General features: G+C 42.4%; 1 protein-coding gene across 1 annotated transcript in view; it reads right to left on the bottom strand.

Moving 5' to 3' along the window:
- The window catches only part of SHISA9 (shisa family member 9), a 291,123-nt gene that overhangs the window by 16,287 nt on the left and 254,853 nt on the right, over positions 1–19,983 (bottom strand). Inside the window, exons 3-4 of the mRNA XM_029221519.1 lie at positions 9,336–9,491; positions 2,179–2,226 (exon numbers count right to left, since the gene is read on the bottom strand). Coding sequence (XP_029077352.1) covers positions 2,179–2,226; positions 9,336–9,491 — 204 coding nt within the window. The remainder of the gene's footprint in view (positions 1–2,178; positions 2,227–9,335; positions 9,492–19,983) is intronic.

Here is a 19,983-nt window from a genome sequence, read left to right as displayed (position 1 = left end):
CTAAGTCCATCACACCCTGCTAATGCCTCTCTTTTAAGAAGGTGGCAGGGTGTACAACCCCCCTGACCTTGTTATCATGACTCATGTAGATTCAGGGTCTGGAGGTTGAGTAGAAAACAATAGGGAAAATCAGTGACCCCAGAGGAACTTGGGCCTCCCCTCTCTGGGACCCTTTTTCTCTTCCCCAGACAAAGCAGGACAAATAAAGATGCATTTAGGAGGAGAGGGGAAATTAGCCTGGTCTGAGTAGAAAAATAGCCTCTAAGCCCTTGCTTTTGACCTGTCCTGAAACATTTTCTAAATGCATCAGACAACAGGCTGATATAAAGACAGGGATGCCGACTGCCTCTAAATGTTGTCATGGGAATCGTAATGGCTTTGTTTTTCACAAGGGAAGGAAAAAAAAGTTTATGCCTCAAATTAGTAGGTCTCTCATGTTCCAAACTGTTTACATTTCTAAAAATGGATGTTGATATATGAATACTTATTATCTAATGCAGACCCAAAAAAATCTGCCTCTCTCAAGGCAACAACTGGGTAACAAGGGGTTCTCATTAGACACGAGGGTCTAAAGCTCTCACTCCCAGTTCTGGAATATGGGGTGACACTCCTCATTCCCCTCCACCCCGTCCCAGAGCTCAAGTTGCTTCGGAGCCTCTGGGACTCTGGTCGAACTTCCCTCTTCAGAACCCTCAACCCACAGAAAGATGCTTGGAGACCCAATCAAACAGTCTTAGTTTCCCAGCAAGATTTCTCTACTGCAGTGGTTTTTAAAGTATGGTCCCCAGACCAGCAGCAGCAGCATCACCTTGGAACCTGTTAGCAGTTCAGCTCCTCTGGCCACACCTAGTGAATCAGAAGCTCTGGGGTGGGGCCCAGGAATTAGGTTTTAACACTCCTCCAGGAGATGTTGATATGCACTGAAGTGGCTCAAACCTGAGAACCACGGGGTGGCCCACGGCTCCCTCCTCTGCACTCCCACGCACTCACTCGCTACCTTCTGCAGTCTCTTCATTACCCCTCTGCTCTATTTTCTTCTCTTCATCCTCACCCCAGTTCGGGGCACTGCCCACCTGGATGACTGCAAGAGTCTTCCAGAAAGTGACTTCAACTCCAGCCCGCCCTCCCCCAATCCAGTCTCCACTTAGAAACCAGAACTGTCTTTTGAGAAGGCAAAATGGCCCTACCAGTATCTTACCTACAGCCCTGAAATATCTTCTAACTTCTCCCAGTTCAAGGTCACTAAAGGGTTTGACTTTCACCTGCTTGAGTCAGCTACATCCTCCCAACTACCGCATCCGACAAAGCATAAGGAGTGAAGAAAGAAGAGAACTGAGTTTCCAGTCTGTTCTGGAAAATAGCCATTCCCATCACACCCCAGTGGGAAATAACTTAAGCATTAGAGTCAGGCAGACATGGGTTCAAATTCAGCTTCATCACTTAGCAGCTATATGACTTTAGACAAGCAAGAGCTAGCCTCGCTCAGAGGCCCATGCCCTCGACTCTGAAGGGGAAGGACAACACATACAAGGCTGGGTCATCGGAGAGTTCAAGGACAAAATGACATAAAGGGCCCAGCCCTCTGTCTGGCACATAGTAGGGGGTTAATAAATTATAGCCACCACCTAGCCCAGTCACCCAGCTAGTTAACGCACAGACTCAAGGGGACCAACTTTTGATGCTCACTATGGTAGCCAGGAAAGTTGAAAATAGCATCTGTTCCCCAAAAGGCTAATCATTCCCAAGACCCAGGGCCAACAACCTGACTCTGTTTATCTCTCCCTCACAATTTGTGTTTTTCCCCTTGCATTAATTTACCTTACATTTTGCCATTTGCCTGCACAGTTTTCTGAGAAATAAAGTCTCCTGGATGTCTTACCTGGGATGGTTTCTGATAGTGACATTTTCCTTCAGGCAATGAACGCTGGGAAGTGAGGAGTGGCACACTTTTCAACAACAGCCCGGAGCACAGACATGCCACCCCAGGCGCGCAGACACACACACACACACACACACACACACACACAACACCTACACACTGGAACTCAGACGGACCTGCAGGTCCACCCAACGCGGACACATGTGTGCACACAGACACCAGGATTCTCTGTGCCTTCATGGATTAATGCCAAATCCAACAACACCTGGACAAAAGAGCTAGAAAAAGCCATACGGTACCTTTCGGTGACTTAAGTGTCGCCACTGTCCAGTCACCCTCAGAACTTCCTAAAAAAACAACAATGGAGAGATGCTGATCTATCTGTTCACGGGCTTCCCATGTGTGCTGTGCCCTCAACGCCCAGATGCTCTGCAGGCACCCCAGCTGCAGCCTCCAAGGGGCGCAGGTCTCAGGGGACCAGGGAACAGGGCGAGGGACCAAATGCGCAATTACGATTATGTGAACACTTCTCTCTGCAAGGCCCTGAAGCACGATTAAGATAATACCCAACACAGGATCAAGAGAGGTTCCCCTGAAGAAAGCCTAGATGTTTTCTGGGAGAGAGAGAATTCCTAGGTGGCTCTAAATTTCAACCCTCTAAGAAAGAAAGCAAAGTTTTAGTTACATGAGGTCACTTTGGCTAATAACGCTCTGCTGACAAGAGATAAATTTTGATCCTCTTTTATTGCAATCCCCCTGCTAAAAAGGTGCGGGGAGCATCATTAGCTCCAAATTCAAGGTCAGGGCAGGCTCTGCTGACTGCAACTTTAAATGCTGGGTGGCAGGCTGGGTGGAGTGGAGACCCTGCTTTCACAGTGCCTAGCACACAGTCTGTGTTTGAAACATATTGTTGAATGAATGAATGAATTCAAGGTTCTCCACGGGGTCACTTTTCCTGAGGTAAGGAAATTCCCCTCAATGCTAAAGGAATCAAACTTGTTATCTGAGAATCCCATAATGCCTGGGACTTTGATTATAAATCAGTTTCTCTAAATTGAATTCCATTTCAGAGGTACTGGATGGGCCCTGGGGGAATCTCTTATTATTAGGAGAACCCCATAGTGACCCTTTTGTAAAGGATGGTGAGAATGACTATGGCTACAGCCTACCCCGGGCCTCGATAGTCCTTCTCTGTAAGATCGGGTTTTACTCAGACCGAGGCAAACCTGCGCACGTGCGTAAGCAGCAGCCTCTGCCCACTGGCTGGCGGCCTGACCAATCAGCGTGCGCTACTAGCTCCGGTTTCCTTTCTTAGGAATCTACCTGGAAAAACCAAGTCCTCAACATTTCTGCACAATTTCCAGAGATTTATCAGGCTGCCAGCTGGGAAGATATGTAGGGAACAGTCTGTGATCTGAATGATTACAGAGCACAGATCCGGCCCCATTTAAACATTTCTGGTTGCCCTCCCAGGCGTGCCAAAGGATGCTCAAATTGCCACGTTCCCCCTGCGGATATGAGCTCTACACCCTCATCACTAACAACAGAGGGGAAATTGGAATAACAGGTGAAGAGTGACGAACTTAAAATTAAGTGGGACCTGCCTGGGACGCCTTCATGTTTCTTCTCCCTCTGAGCCAGGATCATTGACATCTGGAAATAGTGATGCGGGCCCAGATCTTCCTGTGCGGGGTGGACACATGCCTGACTGAGTCACTGAGTCACTAAGCCCAAGGAAGCCGTTTGCTCCCAAATCAAATCCACGACTGCCTTGAAGGCAGGAAACAAGCTGTGGTCACCTCTGTCCCCACTATCTAAGACAGGGCAAGACAGTAACAAGTTTTCTTTCGTAAATCCAAAGCTAATAAGGGCACTTAATAAGATGGCACACAAGCTACCAAATATATAGCTAAGGCTCCATTATGGGCTTGGTGACACTAATGGACATTAGATAAATATTTTGGGGGTGAAAAATTAAATGCTTATGTAAAGAGGATGGGCCTACGGCATTGAGAGGAAGTGGCCATGAGGGCCCTTTCTGGGAGAGGAAAATATTTCTTATCCTTACTGGGATGTTGATGGCCCGAGTGTATGTATATTTTCAGTAGTCACACTATTGTAAAGTTACAATCTGAGTAGTATACCATTCATAAGAAATTATACCTCAACTGTAACGCACCTTAAACGTGTTATACCTCAGTTGTACTCAGCATCACGAGAAAACTTTTACCTTCAAACAAAGAAAACAATACCTTAGGCAGTCCTCCCCACACAGAGGAAAATGGGCCTTTTCAATCTTTTTTTTTTTTTTTTTTTGGCCTGGTTATAACCGCTGGTGCCAGAAATTGCTCTGTGAGAGACAGAATCGTTTCGTGGGAAGAAGATGACCTGAATCAGGCTATCCCAAATGTGGGTCTTGGCTCTTTGGGTGTGACTTTGGGAAAATTACTTAACTATACCCAACCTCAGCTTCCCCTCTTTTGACTTTGGGACTGATGCCTCCTTCAGAGGTGTACTGTTCGGGTCAGTGACACTAGCTCACTTTCCTCCATGACAATGACAGAAAGAAAAACTAGCAGAGGTTAATTCACATTTGAGGGGCTTATGCATCACTCAGGGTTTTCACACATGATTCCTACAGAAAGAGCGAAAAAGAATTCCTGCCACATCTAAGTAAAGTGCATTGTTGCTGTGGTTGTAAAAAGTGCTATTGGAAAATGTAACATGATACTGGGAAAATAGTCCATAGAGTGTCAAATAGCAACAGAGGAAATATTTTATTAAATTCTTGAATTAAAAAAAAAAAGGCACAGCCTTTTATCAATAATGCTGTTACTTCCTGTCTCTTTCTCTCACTGGGCAGCATAAGTTGCACTAAAGCATCTGAAGGGCATGCGGTCAGGAACCTTTAGCAGCTGGGGATTTAAACTCTCAAGACACCTAGAGGAAAAACTAGACACGGGGCCAATAGGAGCTAAATGTCAACATGCAGGCAATTTTCCATTTGCAAAGCCCATCAGGAACTACATAACAGAGTGGTCTTTTCCCAGTTCTGGAGGCAGGAATCACCCATCTCTGAATCATCAGGTGACCCTTAGGGATAGTTTCACAACTGTCTTTGCAAACATTGACCTATGAGGAACCATAAAGCAGGTCCTTGCATTGTAACCACCTATCCACAGGTGGCTTAGGCCAGAGGATTTGTGTGCTTAACTGAATTTTCAGGTTACAGTTTGGCTCAGTCGAGAACAACACACACTTCTTGACTTTAGAAAATACTTAGAAAATGTTTAAACCCACATTTCTGACTTAGTAAGGAGAGTTAATTGAGTGAAACAGAATCTTTCTTTGATGGATTGTAGGAGTCATAGCTCTGGGCATATGGACCTTCACTGTCCAGCTATTGATGGGGAGAGTGAAGAGGTTTGAGCCGCCTCTTTGCTGGCCCTTAGCACAACTCAGAAAAGTCATCTGCTGTTGGCTTGCTTGTTTGTTTTATCAGAGTCCCAAAGTGAGTTAGCTTTCAGGCACATCTTTCCCATCAAACTAGAGTGAAAGATATGGACCCAACTCTCTATTTCCTTCAAAGTGAAATCTACCAATTGCATGTTAATCAAGGTACCAGTGTATTTGGAAATTCAAGGAAAAATATGACCAACAAACAATTCTGGTCTGGAGACTTTCATATGGGGCAGTATTGATTGAGGGCTGACCATGTACCAGGGTAAGCACTTCCCCTGCACTGTATCATCAAATATTGCCAATAGACAATTAGTTGGATATTTTTATTATCTCCATTGTACACATGGGGTAACTGAGACCTGGAAGGTTGAGTAATTTCTGCAATAAACGTATGAACTAGATCTTAAACTCAGTCCTGACCAACTGCAGGGGCAGTGCTATATGCCACCATCTTGCTGATGATCTCATGCTCCTGACATGATGCGGGTGGTGTCTGTCACGTGGTATTATTCAGTGGTTTTACAAATACGTACTGGGAGGGCTTATTAAGATCCCTTCATGAGTGATCACAGGCCACAGAAGCAATAACCGATTTGTCCTGTGCCAGCAGAGATAAGGTGGGCTTTACCCTTTGTGGAAGACGGCAGAGAAGAGGAGGAAAAAGCCAAGAATCATGCAGTTTTAGAACATGTCAGACCTCTGCAGATGTCAGTGGGTCACCAAATACAGACGCCCAAGTTTATTCACCCCAAGGAGAAGAAGAGCCGAGGGTGGGGTCTGGAGTGATTTTGAAAACACTGAAGTGAGCATTTATTTTGTTAGCATTACATGGACTAAATGCTTAAAATAATATTTGAGTTATTGATAAAACAAGATTTTTTTTTAATTACATAGTCCGAAGGTGATATTTGATGCTTGTGTTCTCTGGTGGTCTGCTGAGACCAATTTTCCCAAATAGCTCTACACGGTTGAGATGGCAGGCGGGGGGGGGGGGGGGGGTAAAAAAAAGGAAAAAAGGGAAGAACTTTTGAAATGGATAAAAATAGCAGTTCAAAAAAAAAGAAAAGACCCCTTCATGGTGCTACATGCTGGGGATACATCGATGAAAGGGACGGACTTGGTTCATGCCTCAGTGGGACCTACAATCAAGGGACACCAGATTAAATGTCTGCAGGATGGATGAAAGCGTTGAACAAATGATCATTCAACTTCATCACTCCTTCTTGTACAGAGTACAGTGAGGTTTAGCCTCTTACATTTCCCTAGTGTATGCTAACATTTTACAATAACTGGCCAATGAACTCCTTGGGAACAGAGACCGTTCTGTAGTCACATGCTATATAGGACCAGATGTTACATTCCCAAATCCCTGAATTATAGAAAGAAAGGAGCTCTCTTTAAACATGAATGAGTGTGATTTCAACAAGCAAACAACAAAAATAAAATTAAATAAATAAAATAAAAATTAAATCAAATCAAATTAAATTAAATAGATGGGAAGTCTTGTTTGGGAAGAATTTATCTCAGGAACTACCAATAATTCCCACCCTTTTCTCCCCAGAGTTGGTAGTGAATGAAGGAGACACATTTAATGGTCCACGGGTATTCTAATGACTAGAATGAGTAGAACTGTTTAATTTTCCAATTTTAAAATTAGAATGGAGCTTGGAAACTAGAGAGTTCAGGTTCTTCGTTTTTCACACAAACAAGCTGAGGTCAGGGGGTTTTGGTGACCAACCCACTCGACGTTCTGAATATTAAAGTCTCCAAGAGAACACTGATTTTCCAGAGGTATTTTTGAACTTGGCAGTTAACACTAAAGGCTGTCCAAGTCTCCCCTTATTTACTGAATTGAAATTTTTAGAAAATGAGTCTGGTTATCAGAGACTGCAGAGCTTTCCACAGCAAACCAGTTTTTAAACAACTTCTCTACTGGGTGGTAATGATTTTGTTAATGAAATGCATTTCATCATTCACAGCACAGTCACATTATGCCTTAATAGAGAACCCTTGAAATAATGTTTATTATGGGGTTTGCATTTCATTTGGGCAGGCAGACTCTGAACTCCTGGGTAACCCATCGGGTCATGCATTCGCTCAGTCTGCCCCTCACTGGACCTCACAGGACCAGTGACTCAGATAAAGCTTGTGAACTCCCGTAATAGTCAGAAAAGAAGGACCAAGAAGAAGAGGGGCACATCAACCATAGCCAGGATTGAGGAGGGTACCCCAAGTGAGACCCTTCAGAGTTTTTAGAAGATATAGGGTTGCTCCCTTCCAACTAAGCTATTCTTTGATTCTTGTCAAAGACAAGCTCATTCCTTCATTCAACAAACATCTCAGGAGTCCCGGCTTTGTGGAAGAAAGTGTTACTCAAGGAGTGTCAAATAAACTTTCAGACTGCAAGTTTAATTCCAAATGCAATGCAAACATTTGCTATACCAAGAAGCCCTGAGTCAATGCTGGACAGAATCAAGGAATTCTGTTGGAAGATCCATTTATGATTTACCCAAAGAGCTATTGGGTGTTGAGGGGGAAGGAAACACTTGGCCTAAGTTGAAGAAATGAGTTGTTTTGGGTAATAGGACCAGTTCAAAAAGAAAAAGACGTCTGGGTGGATTTTTTTTAATGCAAAACAAGAATCAAGTATAACAGCAGATGCTCTTCATCACCTAAGTGCAAGGCTCAGAAAGGGAGGTGGGCCACTGAATAGTGCATGAAGGCTTCTGCAGTTACATTGGCACAGATGCCCTAACTCTTTCTCTCCTAGGCAACAGCTCCCTTCCCTTCCTAGTAACATCTGAGTTTATCTGAACACGTTTAGGATGTATGTGTTCTGCAAACACACTATACGGAATAGAAGAAATCTGTGGTCATGGGTGTAGATGAGGGTTGAGGTGGGTGGAGAAATTCAACAGGAAACGTGGGAGATTACTATGTAAAGTCTTACGAGGCTTGGAATTTAGGCAGCACAACCTGTGCCCTCAGAATTATAAGCACCCCTCAAACCCTCTTCAAACGGTTCCATTTGGAAATCGTGGGAGATTGAGGAATATGAATTCCTAAAGATGGACTTCTGGTTCAAACGTTAAGCTCCAAGTATGTGTCTGGCCCTCTGTTGGGCACCAACATGCTTGTTTTATGAATCTGATGTCTGTAGACCGTGGTCCTGACAGCAGCCTAGACATGTGATCATGTCTGTGCTTTGGTTTCTGTCCTGAGTTTGTAACAAAATTAGGATATTTCATACTGGAATGGATCAGCACATGTCTCCTGTCCCATCTCCAATGAGGAGCTTGGCAGTGGGGAGAGGAAATAGGATGAGAAGCTGATTATAAAAGAAGGCATGGGGTCTGGGAGTCTTCTGCCCGCCCCAAAGCTTGACTTTGCTGTGGGTGCTGCTTCCGTCCTATAGAACGGGGCCATGAGTCATTTGTTTAGGAGCCTGGGTCACCGTCAGACTCCCTCATGTACAAATCGGGGGAATGGACTGAACCCCAACCCACCCAGGGCTGTGGGAAGGGAGCAGCAGGAGCACAGGCTCTGCAGCAATAAAAACACAAGTTCAAGTTGCCCACAGGCTGCTTGATTGGGAGCAAGTTAAATTAGCCTCCCCGAGTCTCAGTTTTCCTAATCTGAAAATTGGGGCAATACTTATGCCTTCCTCTTTGGAGCGCTATGAGAAAATAAGACAGTGTCTATAAAAGGGCCAATGCAATGTCTGGCACTTGGTAAGAACTCAGGTAATAGGAGCTCCAGGCTCCCTCCCACCCCCCAACACCAGAAATGTTTACATCTGGAAATTTTGAAAGATAGATAGATGATGGATGGATAGATGATGGATGATAGACAATGGATGATAGATAGATACATAGATAGGTGATAGATAGATAAGAAAGACAGAAAAAGGAGTAGAAAAAAAGTAGGGGATAAGGAAATCTAGAAGGAACAGAAAAGTACAGGAGAGAGAGAGAAGAAACAAAACAACACTTACCGACAGCCTTCAAGGAGGCGTACTTGTTGAGCTCTTTGCCAGGCGGCTGCTGTTCGTAGGGGTTGGAGATCTGGCCCAGACTGGGGTAGGAGTGTGGATGGCCCATCTGCTGGAGCAAAGGGGAGGTGGGCACTGCGTTGTTCATCTGGGTGGTGTCTAGAAGTGAAGAGAACAGACGGAGATGGTCACCAATGGGGCAGGACCTTCTACCCACTCCCACCGTGGCCGCATCCCTTGAGACCAAAACTCCACGCCCTTTGGGGACACAAGAGGGAGGGCAGCCGAGGATGGGCAGGTATATCGGCAACAACCAACTCTGCATTGGAGAGCAGCCGAGGATGGATGGGTAAAGAGCAAAGGATTCCCCTAGAACACTTCCATCTCCCCCCAAATTAACATAAGGTCCTATCACTGCGGGGACTACTTTTATCAAAGCAATATACATATAAAAAGATGACCAACTTCAATAACAGTCAAGGAAATGCAAGTCAGGACAACGGGAGGCCACTCCCCTGCCAAGAGATTGGCAAAAATTAAAAGGACTGAAGGATGCCAATCTAGCAAAGATGTTGGAAACTGGACAGTCTCATAAACTCATGGTGGACATATGATTTGCTGTATCTGCAGAAAGGAATCTGGCAGCGTGTATGGAAATTTAAAATGCATGTGTATGTTGACCAAATAATACCACTTCTAGGGATGGAGCCTTCAGCCTACAAGCAACAGAATGTGAGGATATTTGTTCAGAGCTGTTCTTTGCACCATGGTTTGTAAAGTGGAAAATAAAAACCACACAGAAACAACCTGAACTCCTATCAATGTAGGAATGCTTAAATTATTGTACATCTGTATTAGGTACATAATATGTACATACATATGATGGGCTATCATTCAGCTGTTAAAAAAATGAGTTAAAAATCAGTTAACTATACATGTCAGACTGGAGAGTTTCTTATGGTTTATATTGTTAAGGCAAAAAAAGCAAATGTCAAAGTAATGCACATAACAGGGCATTTGGTTTAAAGAAAAGAAAATCTGTGCATATTTTTGTGTGCTGTGGTTTGCAAAGACTGAAAAAAATAGGTAAAAACACACAAAATGAATATTGGCTACTTAGAGGGACTGGAATTTATGGGGGAAAAGGTTCAAGAAGTTTTCTCTCAGGAATTATTCTTTGAGCTGTTAAGGGTTTCTGTCTTCGCCCTGAGAACAATGGGATGGACGGACTGAAGGCAAGAGTGAAATGGGAGTCACGGAGTCCAGGTGAGAGAATTATGGCTCAGTTTCGGGCAGGAAGCAAGGGTTCCCTCCATCTTCATGAAACACATCTGGAGATCCAGATCAACATGGCAGTAGTTGCTAGCAGTGCCTTGAAAGATCCCCTTTACCAGCATGTGCACCCATTTCCCAGCCACTGTGTCAGTTGCTCAGAACTCACAGGTGCCCCTAACATCCAAAAAATTGTTCTCGGCTGACGGGAGCCACCATCCTGGGCTTAATCTGCTTAATGTCCCTCATCCTCAACACCCAGGGTGGGTGACAGCCAATGCCCAGCTGACACTAAGGTACCAAGACCAGCCCTTGCCTCAAGGTGGGGATAACTTTATAGAGCAAGGGGGGCTCCAGAGCTCCCGTGGGTTGAGACAAGTTTAGAGCAGGGGTCAGCAAGCTTTTTCTGGAAAGGGCCAGAATGTAAATAGCTTAGGCTTTGCAGGCCATCCAGTCCAGAGATGACTCGACTCTGCCCTTGTAGCAAGAAAGCTGACATAGACATTATGTCAGTGTGGCTGTGTGCCAATAAAACTTTATTTAAAACTTTATTTACCAAAATAGGTGGCAGCGGAATTTGGTCCACAGGCCATAGTTTGACAACCCCTGGTCTAGACTTTATCTGAAACTAAGAGCCCCATCCCTGTGTGGCTCCTTTATCTTTCCTATTTTGTTTCCCTCACAACCTTAGAGAGGTGTGTGTGTTTTACTCCCTCAGAGTCTCATACACCTGAACCCCTCTCTCAAGCACTACTGCTTCTAGGCAATTCAACCCATGACATATATAGAATAAGTTTGGCTTTAGAAACCAATACACTCGAACGGAAAGAAGCAGGGTTACCACAGCTGAGACACAGAGATAAGGAGAGTATTTTTATCACTGCACATGCATGGGCCATCCCACAAGCCCAACTGTCTAATGGGAATATCGCCAAACATAAGCCAAGTCGCCCAGCCGCTGGCCAGCATCTGAGGAGGCGGACATGTCTCTCTGCCATGATAACTTTTTGGCTGGGATTCAGCTGGGGCGGAAGAGTCCTAAGATTAATGAAGTCATGGTGGAAATGTTGTCTCATGTAAATTACAGCTCTCCCTGTAGCCTGGACCCCACATCCTCTGACATTTTCCTCTCCAGAGCAACCTGCTGGGGAGGTCTGTCTGCCTCCCCTGGGCATGTCAGGCCAGACATGCTTGTGCCCAAATGCTGGTGTAATGGGAAGTGATTTACTGTAAGTTCTCATTGTTTGCTGCTCTGTGGGTTTTTTTCCCCAACACACACACACACACACACACACACACACACACACAAACACACACATATTTTAGTGGACAGCTACTATTTTGTGCATTCAGAAGTACCAGTTCCAGGCACTCTGCTTCATCCCCATTTGACTCATGTGATGAGCTGCCAATCACTGTAACTCTCTTGGTTTGGGTTTTCCCAGAAGTCACTGAGATAAGGACTCAAGTACAAACATATTTGGGAGGTGACGTCAGGCAATACTGCAGACAAGGGGTGAGGGGGCGAGATGGGAAAGAGAAAGAGGCAGATAGAGTGCAATGCCCAGCAAGGGGCAACTGTGGAGAACGGGAGTTTAATCCCACTCTGGCATTCTGGTAAATGGCGTTGACTGAATGTCTCAGAGTTCTGTCAGCCCATGGGCAAGTGAGCCCCTGAGTATTTATGTGCCAGCTCCCATCAGTCGTTGTTTGAGGGCTGCTTCTGGGAGACAGTAATTCCTCAGCACTTGTAACCTACCATGTTCATGGACAGAGTGAGCTCTGGTGGCCAGAAAAAATCTTACTCAGAGATGTAAGTAAGAGCTGGCAGTTGGAAATTAGGCCGGTAACTCACCCTTCTGGTCGCACAGTGAACATGTGATCCAAGTCAGACCAATCACAACACCTCCTTCTCCTCACAGTGATTGGGCCAGAAGTGAGCATGTGATCTAGGCTGGGCCAATCAGAGTCCTTCCCTGAATTTTTTCTATTGGGAAGCTTTGGAGTCAAGGAGACAGGAGGCCATGAATTCAAATGAGTTTTATCCTACCATGTGAAGAAAATCTTTCTTCATTGTGAAAGAATAAGGGAAGAAGCAGAGGAGATAGGGAAGTCGCTTTCTGAATAAGCTAGTGTGCTTTGGGTTTACTGTCACGTGCAATGTAAGTTCTGACTAGTGCAATTGTTGTCCAGAATCCCTCTGGGAGGCTGGAACTGACCAGAAGGGAGGCTTCCCATGGGGCCTGCAGAGTGCACCAAGGTGGAACCAGCATTAGCCCTGGATTTTCTACAGAGCTTCAGTAGAAATTTCAAACAGCAAACTGAGTAGTGCATAAAGAATACCCAAGGACTTTCATAAGTTAATTAACTAATATCTTAATGGCAGGTATTTTTTTTTTTCTGGAAATAGACCCTTAACTAGTTACAGAGCTGACACCACCTAAGCCCATCATCCAGTGGGAGCCCTTACTCCCATCTCTTTGCTCCCTCAGTCCCAGATCCCATCCACTATTTTCAAACTCTGTTTCCAGTCCTGCCAGGGGAAATGCTAAACACTTCATTAAAGAATTATATTCTTAAACAGAATACTCCATTATAAAGCATTTGCTTTTGGATGATTTCTCCCAAGTCCTGAGCTAACTCAGGGGCAGCGAGTAGTTGCTTAATGCAAGGACTGAGATGGCCCACCAAAGTGATCCATCACAAAGGAAAATGAGGCCGCCCCAGAGTCACATTCCTACTTTCACATTCAGAACAACAGGAAGCAAATTTCTGGCAGTTTTAGATAGTCATTTTTTGCTAGCTTCCAGGCGTTGATTATTCAGAAATACTGAAATCCAGGCTCAGGGCAGCAATCAAGAATTATTAAACAGACATTGGCGACTGGGTTTCTTAAATGTTATTTTCATTTTACAGAGCAGGAGGATGGACCAGCCCTGGCAACCCAGTTTTTCTGTGAGTTTTCCACACATAATATCCAGCTAAGGAGGACAAACAAAAGAGTAGATGGGAGGTAAGCTCAGGTTGGCATCCAAGAAAAATAGAATAGGGTGAGTGAAGAGAGAAGAGTAGGTTATAATGTGCAAATCCTGACCTTGTCAACTGAGAGAAGAAGCATAAAGATAGGAAATAACTATTTGAATGTATGTATATATGTAGAATGTATATATGTCCATGCACGTGTATGTATTTATATACATATGTACACAAATATAACATAATGTATATTATATAATATATATTTTATATACTATATATACACTAAGTATATATACTATGCAAAAGAAATTATATATATAATTTATTATATATTATACATTTTATAATGTTTTATGTATTATGTAATATAGTAGGTATTTGTATATGTACACACTTATTTAATTATATATTATCAATTTTATATATTATATAATATACTAAGTAAATATACTATGCAAAAGAAATTATGTGTATACATAATTTATATATTTACTATATATATTTTATATATAAATTATATATGTGTGTGTGTGTATGTATATATATATAATTTCTTTTGCATAGCCATGACCATAGAGGGAATCCAGTAGGACCAGCCATGTCCTGCTCCCAGCAGTATGGTTTCACTTCTAGATACACCTCAGCCCCAGAGATATCTTATCCACCTCACCTCTGTACAAAGGTACTTTCTACCCAAGGTCACAAGAAAACTTTCCCTGCCTCATTACAATTTTGCAACTCCTTCTGATCCTTAGAAATAACTGACAAGGACTTGCTGTTCTGGGATGCTGCATTCCGTCAAGACCCTCAGTCAGCAAACAAGAAGTTGATAACGTCCCCATGTTCCCCTTCCGAAGACAGAAAATGGGCCTCACATATTTGACAATCATTTTCAAAGAAAGTTAAAATACACGTACTCTATATAGAAGTATCTGGCAGACTTACAGCAAGGTAACCACCACATAAGTACTGTTATGATGTGTTATATCTTAGTTACTAAACAGACTAACGAATGCAATCCAGATAGGGTCATTAAGGTAAAAATGCTCAATTACAAACCCTGGGATGATGCTCTAGTTTTCTCAGAGCAAAAGAGGCAGATACCAACTATTACAAACTAGACCAGTTTGGTTCATCTTGGAGGAAAGGCAACAATAGTAAGTTTTTCAAGGCATATCACAAGGAAGAATTGCACAGAAAGGCACAAGATGGTCAAAGAGTGCTGTTCTGTGGAGCATATATTATGTGCCAGTCACTTGGTAATGAACTTTTCATGCGCTATCTCCTTAAATCCTCATATCAATCCTGTGAAGTAATGATACAGGAACAATATATCTTTTAAATAATTTTTTATTGTAGAACAGTTTTAGATTTACAGAAATACTGCAAAGATAGCACAGAAAGTTCCAATATACCCTGGACCCAGCTTCCCCAATAGGGTACATTTGTTACAATTAATAAACCAAGACCGACATATAACTATTAACTAAAACCCATACTTTATTCAGGTTTCCTTAGTTTTTGCCTAATGTCCTTTTACTGTTCTAGAACCTCATCCAGGTAGCACATTAAATTTAGTCATCATGTTTCTTTAGGTATCTCTTGGCTGTGAATTTCTCAGACTTTTCCTTATTCTGATGACTTTGACAGTTTTGAAGAGTTCTGGTCAAGTATTTTGTAGAATGTCCCTCAACTGGAATTTGTCTGATGTTTTTCTCATGACTAGACTGCAGTTATGGGTTTGGGGGAGGAAAACCATACAGATAAGGTGACATTCTCATCATAACATATCAAGGATACATTCTATGATGACATCATTATTGATGTCATAAATATCAATATTGCTGCCTGAGGCAGTGTTTCTCAAATCTCTCCACTATAAAGTTACTCTATTTTTCTCTCTTTCCATACCATACTCTTTGGAAGGAAGTCACTATACATAACCCACACTTAAGGAGTGGGAAGTTATGCTCTACCCCTCTGAGTACAGTGTCTACATAAATTATTTGGAATTGTTCTTCATAGCAGATTTGTCTCTTCTTCCCCATTTAATTATTCACTCAAATATATATCATATATATATATATATATGATATATATTAGTGTGAACACATGGATATGTATTTTATACTTTGGATTATAATCCAATACTATTTTATTTTGTTTTTTCACTCAAATTTCCCCAGGTTTGGCCATTGGAATCTCTTTCAGTTGGCTTTTACATTCCCCCCTGCCCTTTCTTTGGAGAACTTTCTTACTTTCTAACAATGCAAGATGCTCCAGGTTCATCTTGTTTATTTCCTGTCCCATCCTAGAATCCATTTCTCCAAGGACCCTGGTTCCCTTTCTTGGAGAATGGTGTTAGAAAACAAAATCTGGGTGCCAAATGTGCTCACGGCTTCTAGTCCCTCTCAGTTGACTGAGTAAGGAAATCTATGTGTGTATACTGACTCATACATATATACATATCTATAAATATTTATATATGTAACCGTCTGTGTCTATATTAAGCTTAACATGAATTCATCCTGATATCTCCAACTCTAATCCATTATCACGTGGATCAGTCTAGCCTTCTCCCCTTGCTCATTTCTAACCTTCCACCCCAACAATGAGAAGCCTGACTCCCATCCTCCACCATCCATTTACTTAGTTGTTTAATTCCAGTATACATGTCTAGCAATATCAGAATTGTTAACCCATAGCCCTATGGGAAAACAACTGTACCAACTAGACTGCAGTCTTAAGGATAATGTATTTTTCAAATTATTAGTGTGCTTTTCTCTTTTGTCTTCCTGAGTATATGAGGTTTACCTCAGATGGCCCATGGCATCCATATACCTAGGTAAGGCTAGGAAATTAGGATTTATTAAAGAAGGAACACAAAGAAAAATGCTGATGATATTGATTAATGACAAAGAAGGTGAAAACACAGTTATATACATAATAAACAGAGAGGTGTTATTATTTCATATACAAACTAATGCACTATTCCAAGAGTCCCTATGAGATACTATTACTAACCCCATTTTGCACAGAGAGGTTTTGTGATTTACCCAAAGTTACACCACTTGTAAGTGGCAGAACCATGCTTTGGACCTGGCAGTCTGACTCTGGAATCCGTGCTCTTAGGCACTTCCTTACTCCTTCTAAAGGAGCTAAATGCAAATTTCTGACATTCAAAAAATGACTGTGCAGCAAGAAAATAATAAAAATTTTAAGTCACAATATTGACTTTGGAAGGTAGTTTTTACTAAATTCCTTCATCTCTACTCTTTGGCATATTAAGGACCAGTCTTGGTTGGCAAGACCACAGAAGTTTTTGGCAAGGGTGGACCAGAGAGGAAAGGGATGGGAAGGCTCTGATTCTAGGAAATTGTGAGAATGAAAAAAAGAGAGAAATAAGGGGGCCTAAGATCATGTCTCTCAACTTTCCCCTTTTGGTCTTCAGACCCAGGTGAAGGAGAAGAAGGATGGATGAGTTGAGGGTGATGCTGAGGGCAAAGACCTCTTGTCCCACTCCGCTGTTTGGGATTTTGGCAGAAACTCATGGTGAAGAAGCTCTGAGCTACCAGGGGGTAGCTGAGCCTGTTAAGAAATAAAGAAGTATAAAAAACTAAAACTAGAGTTACCATATGATCCAGCAATCCCACTCCTAGGCATATATCTGAAAAAGATGAAAACTCTAATTCAAGGAGACAGCACTATTTACAATAGCCAAGACATGGAATCAACCTAAGTGTCCATTGACAGATGAATGAAAAAAGAAAATGTGGTACACATATACAATGGAATATTACTCAGCCATAAAAAAGAATGAAATAATGCCATTTGCAGCAACATGGATGGACCTAGAGATTATCATACTAAGTGAAGTAAGTCAGACAGAGAAAGACAAATATCATGTGATATCACTTATGTGCAGAATATTTTTAAATGACACAAATAAACTTATATACAAAACAGAAACAGACTCACAGACATAGAAAACAAATTCATGGTTACCAAAGGGGGAAGCGGGGGGAGGGTTAAATTAGAAGTTTGGGACTAACAGATACATACTACTGTACTTAAAAGAGATAAAAAACAAGGACCTACTGTATAGCACAGGGAACTATATTCAGTATTTTGTAATAACCTACAATGGAAAAGAATCTGAAAAAGTATATATATATAAACTGAATCACTTTTCTGTACACCTGAAACATTGTAAATCAACTATACTTCAATAAATAAAGTACCAAAAACAAAAAAGAAAAGGAAATAAAGTGGTATGGTCTGAGTACAAGATTGTCTGGTTGGAGTTCTTCAATGACTCTCATGTACCAGAAGGCCTGAGAGCAGGGGTTCTGCTACAGAACTTGTCGGTGTGGGGCAACGAGTCCCATACAGTGGCATCAAGTGAGTTTCCTTCCACTTTCTTTTATACTTTCTTTCCCAAGTAGATGGTTAACACAGCCCAGCTCAGACAAAAGTCATATACTCAGAAAGGCCAAATAGAAAAGCACATTAACCACGTGAAAAATTTACCCCTGTTTCTCTAAGTATTACAATCCTATTTTACAGATCAGGAAACAGAAGCTCAGAGAGGTTTGAGGTGCTTCTCCGAAGTCACACAGCATGTTAGTTACCATCTGGATTTGATCCCAGGTTTGTCTAATGGCAAAATTGGTGTTTCCTCCACTAAGCTAGGCTGCCTTTAGCATGGACCAGGCTCAGCATTAAGCCTCCCCTATGAAGAGAGACTCTTCTGTCTTGAGTATCTTTCCTTGTAAAACTTCTCACTTAAATGAGTAAACCACTGGCCTTTTTGTTTCCTCTTTTACCCAGAGAATAGAACTTACTGTTATATCTAGGGAACAAGCTGGGCTCGCCCATCCTGAGAATCCCCTACTGCCTTGTGGAACCCACCTGTGCTCTGACCTCTCCCACTCGGCTCATCCATCTATTCCTCCTCATATATTTGGGTGTCTACGGCGTGCCAGGCATTGTGTTTGGTGGACAAGTTCTAGCTCTTACACTGCTTACTAACTAGAGGAGCTCATAACATTTTTCTAAAGCTTTTTTCACACTTGAGAAGTACCACATTTCTGCCTGGCCCCCAAGGCCATATTGATCCTGCCCAGGGTCCTTCTTCACCCCTATTCTTTCCAACACACTCTCTGTGCCCCGTCATGTAGCCTCAGCAGACTCTCTCCACAGACCACACCATCCAGAACAACGTAATGAAAGAAGAACGGAGTTTTGAGTCAGTCAGCTCTGCATTCAAATTCTGGCTCTTCCATTTCCCAACAGCAGCTTTGGGAGGTGTTATACAACTGACTCTGTGAGTCTCAGTCTTCTCAGTTCTAAATTGAGGACCAGAACATAAACCCTCTCAGGGTTCGCTGTGAGGTTTAGAGACTGCACGTATACCATGCTCAGCATACACGTGAAACATAGTAAGCATCCAACACAGTGTAGCTAAAGCTTTATGGCTTCCAATAGTCAGGGAAACCAAGACAACATGATGACTGGCCATGAGAAGAGAGTGTTAGGTTTCCCTAAGGCGCTCTCTGGGCTCAGAATTCTTGGACACATTCCAGATTATTCAGTTATCTCAGAACTGGACAAATGAGAGAGAATAACAGGAGATATTCCTGTGGGAACCAATTGCACTGGTAATTCTCTTAACAACAAAAAAGAGAATAGACATTCAGAAATTGTAACAGAGCTCTGGCTTTTAGCTCTGTTTTCCTTTCTATCCTATCCAAACCTTTACATCCAGCATCCTTTTTAAGAGAAAACCTGAAAATTATAGTTTGAAACATCATGTAGATTCTTCTCTGGTCACAAGCAAGCAAAAAAAAAAAGAATCAGATCAAACTCAAAATTACCCTGAACTTGTCAAAAGAGAACATAGCAGGCTAGCCTCTAACCAGAAAAGGTTGATGTAAACAGAGAATTAAATTCATATTATTGAATCTTGGTGGCAGAGGGTTCAGAGGGAATTTGTGATAGAGAAAAAATGAACATATATCATTGGAAAACCTTTGGCCAATTGGGCATGTGTGTTACCCAAGGGTTTATATTTTTAAGCATGCAAAAAATTTTTTTTTAACTTTGAGCATCTAGGATGTGAACATTTTGAAACTGGAGTTGTTAAACAAATATTTATGTAATGTTCACTTCTGGTCATCTTGTGTGCAGACTCTGAGGGACAGAGATTCACTTCAAATCTGAGGTTGTGCTCCAAGGAGATGCAAGCCTAGGATAGGAGGCAGATCAAGAACAACACAGGTGAGAAGGAGGAGAGTTAAAATCAGCATGGTTAGTACTATGATACAGCAAAACACAGAGTTCTGTGAAGGCCCAAGGGAGGGGGTAGCTAACCCAGGTTTAGAAGGTACTTTTTGAAAAA

Source organism: Monodon monoceros, unplaced genomic scaffold, assembly GCF_005190385.1.
Source record: "Monodon monoceros isolate NGI ecotype Baffin Bay Population unplaced genomic scaffold, NGI_Narwhal_1 Super_Scaffold_13, whole genome shotgun sequence".
In the NCBI taxonomy this organism is placed as follows: domain Eukaryota; kingdom Metazoa; phylum Chordata; class Mammalia; order Artiodactyla; family Monodontidae; genus Monodon; species Monodon monoceros.
This window is presented reverse-complemented; position numbering and strand designations above follow the sequence as displayed.